At 46.5% G+C, this 10,393-nt stretch overlaps 1 protein-coding gene across 1 annotated transcript; it reads left to right on the forward strand.

Moving 5' to 3' along the window:
• The first annotated feature begins 225 nt into the window (after positions 1-225).
• Positions 226-7,809, forward strand: LOC118780600 (cytochrome b-c1 complex subunit 1, mitochondrial-like). The gene is made up of 13 exons (XM_036533188.1): positions 226-301; positions 1,535-1,675; positions 1,915-2,001; positions 2,759-2,888; positions 3,188-3,386; positions 3,503-3,582; positions 4,364-4,479; positions 4,954-5,097; positions 5,547-5,707; positions 6,044-6,129; positions 6,636-6,724; positions 7,197-7,272; positions 7,401-7,809. The coding sequence occupies exons 1-13, from the start codon at positions 239-241 to the stop codon at positions 7,463-7,465; spliced, it is 1,437 nt and encodes a 478-aa protein (XP_036389081.1). The 5' UTR covers positions 226-238; the 3' UTR covers positions 7,466-7,809.
• Positions 7,810-10,393: the final 2,584 nt, after the last annotated feature.

Consider the following 10,393-nt stretch of genomic DNA (forward strand, 5'->3'; position numbering starts at 1 on the left):
AGTCAGAAAATAACTTAAATTTAATAACATAATCTTACCGTTGCCTCATTGCTTTGCCCCTGTCAAGTGATTAAAAGTCAGCCCAGATTTACTGCTACCCACAGATACCGCAGTCTTTAAGTGGTCAACGCGTGATCAGCCGGCCTTGATCCGTCTACTACCGCCTGCCCCATTTGTGCACAGTCACGGCTGTACGTGCGCGCTGCCGGTGTTCAGTCAGAAGTTTTGTGACAGAAAGATGGCGGCGTCCGTGTGTCGTGCCGGGAGCGCAGTGGGTCGAGCTCTGTCTAAAATTCGCAGCGTAAGTTATTCTAACCCATTATATAACACGGAGAGATTGTAGAGAAGTCCATCACTTTCTGTTTTGGTCTGATCGATAGAGTGTCTCGTAAATGTACCTGCGTGTCGCTTTACCCTGTGCTGTTAGCTAGTTTGCTAGCCAGGCCTTTCCGGAAGGTCACAGTAGTTAGCTAACATAGCTAGCGATCGTGACAGAATTAGCATGCTAGCTAATTAACGTCTAGTCAGCTGGCAGGCGGACTCATTTTGCAGAAAGTTACCGATATGTAACTAGTTAGCTAAATTTTCGCATCTGTCATTTTTGAAGGAATATTTTCACATCGTCCTTTCGGAAGGGGATGGGACATTATGTGACTGTTTCAGTCAGGTTCAAACAAGGTCAGTGTGAGACAGATTGCTGGGTTAACTGTCGACGGTTTGATTTGGCCACAGGTGAGCAGGGGAGATTGTGTGAGATTAATTTTTGCCTCGATAGCTGGAGAGTTGTGACTGCGGTGGTCAGATGGAGGAAAATGTCTGAGCTGTCCTAAAAGATTCGAAGCAAAACGCGACTAGCTACGTGCTCCGAATATCATTAGCGTCACCGACTTGTCCTCAGGTGAACTTTTGCTGGGTAGCTGGCTTTCAAGCGGTACTTTATTTAATTGATTTAAATTGACATTTCAGCAGCAACGTCTGTGTGGCTATCTTTTAGAATTATTTAAGTTTTGTTTTTATTGTTTTTCAGTTAGGATTGTGTTTTACGCAACCTACACCTTTATTGAAAGTGCATTAATTTATTAGCCCACTTTAGCAAATTTCCCCAAAACGACTGTTACAGTTGGTTAATGATGTCCTCTTTGGAGTTGGTTCCTCTCAGTGGGCCTGTCATTTCTGCTTAACATTTGCTTTAATGAAAATCACAAGATTTTATAAAGCCTTCATATATGTATGTATATTTGTGTGTATGTGTATGTATTTTTTTTTTATTTATTTGCATGAATGAGATTATGAGTGTCTGTTTTCCAAATACAGACTGAAATTAAGAAGTATGAGTGTGTTAATGTACATGTAAGTTATTGAAAAGACGTTGTTGTAACTAGTCTCACCAGTTCTTTGTACATGTGTGAGCGCGGTATGCTTCCGCTTCTTCTCTCTCCTTGTCTTTGAGTATCCGTTTGGATACTCAACGGAGTTGACGTGCCGCATGCCTGCCTCTCACTAATGATCTCTGCCTTGTTTTCTCTCTGTTTAGCCTGCCTTGCTGTCGGGAAGGCGGGGCCAGGCCAGTGTGTCATATGCACAGAGCCTGCTGGGAATCCCAGAGACTCAACTCACTACCCTGGACAACGGCTTGCGGGTCGCCTCCGAGGAGACTGGACACGGCACCTGCACTGTGAGTGTGCATTAACGCATATCTGGAGATAGGCACCCATGCACATGCACTGAGTTGCGCATACTTTATTTGAGTATGGAAAGAGGCATCCATGTCACTCAAAAACACAACTTTTTTTGCTTTATGATCACTCTCTCTGGTCCTCTCACCTGCACAAACAGAATAAGGTATTTTTAAAGGTGTGCATGCAGCCTGGCCCAGTTAAACTCAGATTCCCTCCCTCTCTCTTCCTTCCGCAGGTGGGGCTGTGGATTAACTGTGGCAGTCGCTATGAGACAGAGAAGAACAATGGAACAGGCTTCTTCCTGGAGCACCTGGCCTTCAAGGTACCAGCAAAAACCCACCTTATTGGTGAAGTGATTTTGAGCAGGGAGTCCAATTGCGCATCATCCCCTGTTTTCCCTCTGCCATTTAACATCGATTGATGCACTCCCACAATTTTGCAGATTTCTCCACTAAATATTCTGTGGTCAATTAAGATATGATTTAGACTCATTGATCTTTTATGAGGACAACAGCTGACCTGTGCATGTGTTTTACCACAAAAAAATTGTTGGGATCATTTGACATCACTTCTACTTCCATGTCATTTAATGGCAGTGGAGTATTGGGTTATGTCCAGCACTGGTCCTCAGTAATACTGCAGTCACATTTACAAAGCATAATGTCACTGTCACAAGCTTTGGAGTTTGAGAAACTACAACGGCCCATGGATGGGCGATAGAGTTTCTCAAACTCCAAAGCTCCAAACTCCAAAAAACAGTTTTTTAGTAACATTTATTATTGACAGTCTGTAATTGAAACACTGTTTTCTGTCTGATTAAGTGTTGTGTGGATCAAAGCTCCGTTTTACAAGTGGCCCACATGGTCCAGCATTGCATCAGATTCTGGTAGATTCTGAAAAGGATTTATTCTGAGAGTAAAATTCAATATCCATTATAACTGTTTTACTGAAGAAGGGGAGTAGCATTGTACATTGTACAGACGTCTCTTCACCACATTGCCTAAACTAGATTTCCTCTCCCCCTTTTTCCCTTCACATCTCTGTCTCCTCCTCTTTCATCCCTCCCCCTGTTCCATCAGGGGACAAAGAAGCATCCCCAGGCAGCCCTGGAACAGGAGGTGGAGTCCATGGGGGCTCACCTGTCCGTATACACCTCCCGAGAGCACACCGCCTACTTCATGAAGACGCTCACCAAGGACATGCCCAAAGGTCGGGCTCAGCTGCCTTGTGGACTCATATGTTTCTGTGTGTTTTGGTTTGTGTGTGGGTAGATATTTATGTGTGTGTGCATGTGTGGGGACGCGCATGTTGTGTGCGCGCCTGTGTATGCATGCACAGGTGCACGTGTCTGCTCATGTTCCTGTCTGTGCGTGTGTATGGGCTCGAGTGTGTGTGTGTGTGTATACTTGACTGTAACTGAAACCGTGTGTGTGGCTGTGCGCCTGAGGGCGGCAGTGTCAGCAGTTGTGAATGAGCTCACCGTGGCGCTGGCCCGTGTCCCCGCCCAGCTGTGGAGCTGCTGTCGGAGGTGGTGCAGAGCAGCGCGCTGAGCGAGTCGGAGCTGGAGCGGCAGCGCGACGTGGTGCTGAGGGAGCTGGAGGAGCTGGAGGGCAGCCTGCAGGACGTCTGCCTGGACCTGCTGCACGCCACCGCCTACCAGGGCACCCCGCTGGGCCACAGCGTCCTGGGACCCTCACACAACGCCAGGTATGGATACCCGACAGAGCCGAAGGGCTGGTGGAACACGTCAGACCGTGGCTAAAATGCCCTGCTGTTCTGATGCCCAACTCCCTTCTCTCCCTCCCCCGGCCCCTCCTCTGCAGGACTCTGACGCGTCAGGACCTGGTGGAGTACATCAACAGCCACTACAAGGCCCCTCGTATGGTGCTGGCTGCTGCTGGGGGTACAGTATTTTATTGCAGTAGTTACTGCCACAGTGACTCGTCTATGTCATTGACGCCTCCTTATTGTGCTGCCGCTTTGACCCTTTGCTCCCCTATCGAAGAGTTCCCCAGAAAAAACTGTATGGGTGTGCCAGTGATTTCCATTCTCCTGTTTCCTGCACTCCGTCAGGAAGGGGGTCACTTGCCAGTCCAGAGGTGGTGATCTAGTACTGTCATCTCTACAAGAAGCAATGAACTTTTCAATATCCAAAATTTTTTTTTTTTTTTTACATCAACCAGTTTCTCAGTGGAGTTCACTTGAAAGCACTTGCAGTATATTTTCTGCGTGAATAAACACAGTTAGGCATTTTTACTTTACTTGAATGCGATTACACATAGCTTGAAGATTATTATTCTCATGAATGATTCCCACCCAGCAAATATAAAACGACAGTAGTTAAGCTATTTGTAAGAAGCATAATCAGTGTTTAAGGTGACGTTCACATTTACAGTTCATGTATTCTGTGTAAATAAGCACAATTATGCATTACTTCACTTGAACACAATTACTCATGGCTTGAAGATTAATCTTATGAATGACGCGCATTCAGCGTGCTACATAAAGTGGCATTGGCTAGCAAGCTATTTGTGCAAAGCACATAGTCGGTGATTAAGGTCATGTTCACAGTTACACTGAGGGGTCGTGTTTGACATTGACTACTATGGTGTTGTAGTGGTTCTGCACTGTGGTGCTACAGTGACTGTCATGGTGTTGTACCCCTCTTCTTCATACCCCTGCAGGAGTGCATCACAGCGAACTGGTGGATCTGGCCAAGAAGCACTTCAGCGGGGTGTCGTTTGAGTATGAGGGGGATGCGGTGCCTGTGCTATCTCCCTGCCGCTTCACTGGGAGCGAGGTGAGAACAACTGCCTTGTGCCCTTTTGTCTCCATATCTTTAGCTTTCAGTCCCTCGCACCACCAGCCAAGAACAAAAGATGTCTGTTCAGCCTTTTTAAATTGATACCTTTTTATCTGTCCCTGCTGATCATTTCAGCACTCATAATGACAGTTACTGGGCTTTGTTTGATGGCAAGCATGAAACTGAACCAAAGTCATTGCCTTCTCTCTCCCCCTCTCTTGCTTGCTCCCTCCTCCCTCTCCTTCTCTCTCTTGTTTGCTCTTGATTTCTCTTTCTTCTTTTTCGCTCCCTTTTCTCTCTCTCTAATTGCTCTTGTTTTCTTTCCCTCCTCCTCTCTCTCTCTATCCTCATTCTCTCTCCCTCCTCTCTCGTCTGTATCTCTGTTTGCTCCTGCTTTCTTTCCCTCCTTTCCTTTCTCTCTGTCCCCTTTCTCTCCCTCCTCTCTTCCCCCCCCCCCCCCCCCCCCTGCAGGTCCGCATGCGTGATGATGACATGCCTCTGGCGCATGTCGCCATCGCTGTAGAGGGCGCCAGCGCCACCAGCGAAGACATCGTGCCCCTCATGGTGGCCAACGCCATGACTGGCAGCTATGACATCACCTATGGCGGGGGAAAGGTGAGGGTCAAATGTGACAGAGACACTGGAAACCCGATTGTCCGGTCCTCCTCCCTTTAGTTTCCAACTGAAACAGAAACCCAACTGTGTGGTCCCTTTCCCCTTGTTTCCGTTTCAGGGAAAACTGTCTAGTTTTCAGTCCATTAGTTTCTAAGGTAATGTGGCTCTTCTGAATGCAGTAAAGTGTATGTAATTATATGCTTTTGATAGTGTCATGTTTTTAATCATGTACTTTTTCTGTATCTATGATTATATGGGTGATGGGGCCCGTATATATAATAATTTCTAAACATAAATGTGTATTAAAGTTTTGGAGGTTTCAGCACTTTCATTAGCGGGATTTTTACAAAGAGACGGAAATCTGTTTTAATCATGGGCGTGTAGCGCCCACCTGCATGCGATCCTGTGTTTGTGTGGCCCGTCTAACGCCGGCTGTGGCCTCCGTGCAGAACCTGAGCAGCCGTCTGGCACGCATGGTGGTGGAGGAGAATCTGTGCCACAGCTTCCAGGCCTTCCACACCGCCTACAGCGACACCGGCCTGCTGGGCATCTACTTCGTCACCGACAAGCACCACATCGATGACATGATGCACGTCGCCCAGAACCAGTGGTGAGTATCCCGTGGCTCACTCCCAGCTGGTGGCCCAAAAACCCATTTAAACCCACCGACATTTGCTCATATGTGCTGAGGAAAGTTCATAGGATACATATAAGACTTACATAGGATACAATTTTTACATGCTATCCATTTCTGTAGCTGGATATTTACTGAGGCAGTTGTGTGTTAAGCACCTTGCCGAAGGGTACAACAGCAATGTCCCAGCAGGGAATCGAACCAGCGACCTTTTGGTTACGAGCCCTGCTCCTTACCACTATGCTACACCGCCACCCCAGATACCCCCTGATCGCAGCTGTGTTCACTCACAGTACGCCCGTCTGTGTGCAGGATGAACCTCTGCACCACTGTCACCGAGAGCGACGTGGTCCGCGCCAAGAACGTGCTGAAGGCCAACCTGCTTTCACAGCTGGACGGTGAGAGAGAGAGAGACGGTTCCTCCCTCTCCCTCGCACTCTCAATCTCTGTCTGTCATTCTCTCGTTCTCTCTCACCCTTTTACCTTACCCTCCGTTACTCACAAGCCTTTGAGATCTCAGTTGCGATGGATCAGATTTGCCTGCTGTGCAGCTCTCCCTCTCCCTCTCTCGTATCTGCCTCAGATGAGTAGTGCTTCATCTCTGAAGTGCAGTTTAGAGCTGCCTCCCTGCTGTACTGTGTGATTCTATATCAGCAATACACATCCGCTCTGTGCAGTCTCAATACAACAGTACTGACTCTGTACAGTTCAGTGTTGTGTGTCATGCTCATTTTGTCCAGTGCTACAATGTATTGACTCTGCGGCTCTCGGGTAGTGCAGAGCTGTAATGTATTGGCTTTGTAATACTGAAATTGTCCAGGGCACTGTTGTATTGACTCTGTAGTATTGTTTGTTCAGTGCTGTAATGCGTTGACTGTAATGTATTGTCTCATCACCCCCACAGGAACCACGCCACTGTGTGAGGACATCGGCAGACACATCCTCACCTACGGCCGGCGCGTCCCCCTGGCCGAGTGGAACGCCAGGATCGATGTGAGTGCATCAGTTAATCAGCAGCGCCACGTTCGGTGGCACCCTCTCGCTGCGATCGATTAACGATTAGATCTCTGTCCCAGGCCTCTCAGCGGGAGAGGGCCTGGTAACAGCTGCACGCACACGTTTGTCCAAGCCACTGAAGCAGTGAACGAACCGGCTTCTTCAGGGCTGATTGAGTGCATGTTGAGCACTGATTTTAATCAAAGTCAAAGTCAAAGTCAACTTTATTGTCAATTCTCCAATATGCACAGGACATACGGAGGATTGAAATTGCGTTTCTCTCAGGCCCACGGTGACAATACAACAGTTCGACATAACACAGTGACACAGAGTACGCTGTCCTCAATTTTTTCAGTCTGTCGATGACATTTCAGCAGCCAGTTCTGCAAGTTCTGCAAGTTCTGGCAGGAATAACTGAACTCTTGCATTGCATCTCACTGCCTGTCTGCATTTCCCCTTGCTCCCACAGGCTGTGACCCCAAAGATTGTACGAGACGTGTGCTCCAAATACATCTATGACAAGTGTCCTGCAGTGGCTGCTGTCGGTAAGTGATAATAGACAGATTATTTGTTTGTGTGTGTGTGTGTGTGTGTGTGTGTGTTTGAGACTGTGTTCATTTCTCTGTGCAGTACCCAGTGTTCCAGTTCGCTGACCCCTGTTCCCTTCCCTCAGGTCCAGTCGAGCAGCTGCCTGACTACAACAGAATGCGCAGTGCCATGTATTGGCTCCGATTCTAAACCTGCCGTGGAGAGCCACAGTTCCGCTGGACCTGTCACCATCATCCCCGCCCTGACTCCCTCCTACCCCTCTCTCCCTATCCCCATCCTTCACTCCCTCCCACCCATCCCTTCCTTCAGAGGACAGTGTGACGGAGAGCCCTCGTCCCCTTACCAGTGGCTCAGAGTCCCCTCTGTTTGTGTCGTCCAATCCCCTGTCACTTCTGTCTCCTCCTCCTCCAATCATGTGTCACCACACGCCGAACCTCCCCAATCCAAGTGTGCCAATGTAGGACAAGTCTTCGGGGCGGGGTGAATGCCGTGTTCATGTACCGCTTTGATTGTTCTGTATTTTTAACCACTGATTTTTTGAAGCCTGGAGAAACAATGCAATTCACACCACAGAATAGGAGAGAAGGGAAAATCGCTGACACAGACTTTCTCATTTTAAAATGTGTGTTCAGTTGAGCGTCATTGTATGCAGACTGCAATTTACTGGTACAGGCAGAGTGGAAATGGAGCACTGCTCTGAAGGATTGGTAGACTATTGTTTGTAGAGGAGGAGAGGAAGTATTTATGAGTCCTTTCAGTTTTTCTGCCATTGTAAATAACAGGCTCTCATTCCAAAAAGTTGCAATAAATGATTGTGAAATATTGACGTGACTGTCTTTTCTCCTTTGGTGGGAACTTTGGCTGGGTTCTAACTTTTTTTCCATTTGACTTCACTGTGGTCAGTTTATGGAGCGACTAGATTTTTCATGAAGGCATGCCACCCTGCTGAAGCCAAGCAGGGTTGGGCTTCGTTAGTATTTGGATGCGAGTCCATTTGGGGAAAACAGGTTGCTTCCCTCTAGACCAGAAGACTGATGCCCCAGTGCAGTGATGGGGACACTGCTGTAGGAGACGCTGTCTTTTGAATGAGACAGTAAGCCACTTCCTGAAAGGGTAGGGCATTTCCCAGTGCCCTGGCTAAGTTCCAAATCAGGCTCTCAGTCTGGCCATCCAATAATCACCTAATGTGGTTGGAGTAAATCCCTCCCACTCCATCACAGCTGATGTGTGGCGAACGTTATGGTGAAAAATGGCTGCCGTGCATCACCGAGGTGGGTGATGGGCTGTTTGGTGGCGAGTCCCCCTCCTCGCTGTAAAGGTTGTTGAAGCCAGGCTAGGTGCTATATAACTGTAATCCATTATCATTATTATTATGGAACTAATCAGTTGAGCACTGTGGCACTCGCAGGGCATTTTGAGATCTGCATGTCTGCAATTATGTTCCATTACAATGTGCAAGTGTCAGCGTTTTGTACTCATGGATATTTAAAAGACAGGCGAAAAGACTATTTCAGGCAGTGAAAATCTATTGAAAATGCTCTAAGGACTCAAAGCTTTGGAAAAAATCAGATTTTGTGGAAAATGATTAATCATTGTGACAACACTATATTACTGCAGAAATGTTCTAGAATGATCTTTTAATTATGAATGAAAAGCTGGCACGTTTCATATCTGTAATTAACTTAGGCATTGCAAGCCAAAGGGCTTTGTGTGAGTACTTTTAGTTCATGCTATGACATGTACCACACAGAGCATACTGGGCTGATTGTCCAAATTATCCCTAATAGATTTCAGCATCGCCCTGTGTTTTGATACATGTATACAAACTCTTCATATGAGAAATAAAAAATGAAAATGGAAATAAAAGTTACAAAACAGTCCTTTTCTTAAAAATCACATGCATCCTAAGTATGTAAGAATGCTACTACCTACATCACAATTGTTAAAACAAGAGAATTAATGGTCATCACAATTTAATGTTAACCATATCATACTGTGCCAGTCACAGGAGGGTTTGCAGAAATTTACCGCTTCAGTCACTTTTAGTCGAAATACACAGGACAGGGACATTTCCAAGAAGGGAGAGACCAGGAATAATCAAAAGAGGTGTTTTTAGAAGGAAGCAGAAAGTGGAGATTAGTCAGAAAAGGCAGAAAATTCAAAAAGAAATTCAAAAAAAGGTTTACATTAGTACAGTCCTTGAATGCACTGAATCAGTCTGGAGTAGCATATTTTGCCCACCAGAGGGATCCTGACAGGGATGTCAGCCCTCTCTCTAATATCTGATAAAAGCTGAAGTCAGCAGGGTGAGTCATTTTGGTGTCTGTTTGGTTCCTGTTAGTTTGTCATGGCCTCTCTGTCTTTACCTTATGCAGTTCAGTTTTCAGGAAGGATTACTACAAATCTGCATTAGACTCAGTTTGCATTGACTCTCTCTCTGCTCCAATATATTCCTTGAATATATGTCTCTCAGCAACTCTTGTCTCTCATTCAGGCTATCCTGCCCAAGTGTCACCTTTTGAGCCAGGTATTTTCTCCTTGTTCTGTGACATAAAAGGTTGGATTGTTCTGACTTTTCCATGGCCTGAGGCTGCATCGCAATCCAACTTCTCCCTCCTCTCTCTTGTCTCCTGTTACAGTTTTCCTTGATGGTTAAATGGCAGGATGAGTCTGAACGAGCTGCAACAATTAGGCCAGAACTCCCAGCTTAGTTCTCAATGTTCCTCTCTCATGCTCAGGGGCAAGGATGTATTTCAACCCACTTGGTATTTACACTTCCAGAGGAAGGCAAAGCGTGCTGGGAAATTTTGCTCCTGGGGCACATAGCCAGTCATTACTAGTGTATGTTTGCATCTCTTCATTTTTGACTTGTACCGGAATGTGATGCTGATGTGTTGTCTAGGGCACCATCTCATTTTCTTTAACCAGCTCAAAAAAGATGGACATTGTTTATCGGCTGGGAAGATGAGAGAGGGAAAAGGGGGAGGTGATCCTCTGAAGTGATGTTACAATATAATCTCACAGGAGCCAATCAGATAGGAGCTGCTATCTCCACTCCAATCAGTAGCAAACAGGAAAGTAGCATGGAACAGCAGTCAGAGACAAGTATTTGTTACT

The sequence above is a fragment of the Megalops cyprinoides genome, chromosome 7 (assembly GCF_013368585.1).
Source record: "Megalops cyprinoides isolate fMegCyp1 chromosome 7, fMegCyp1.pri, whole genome shotgun sequence".
NCBI lineage: Eukaryota > Metazoa > Chordata > Actinopteri > Elopiformes > Megalopidae > Megalops > Megalops cyprinoides.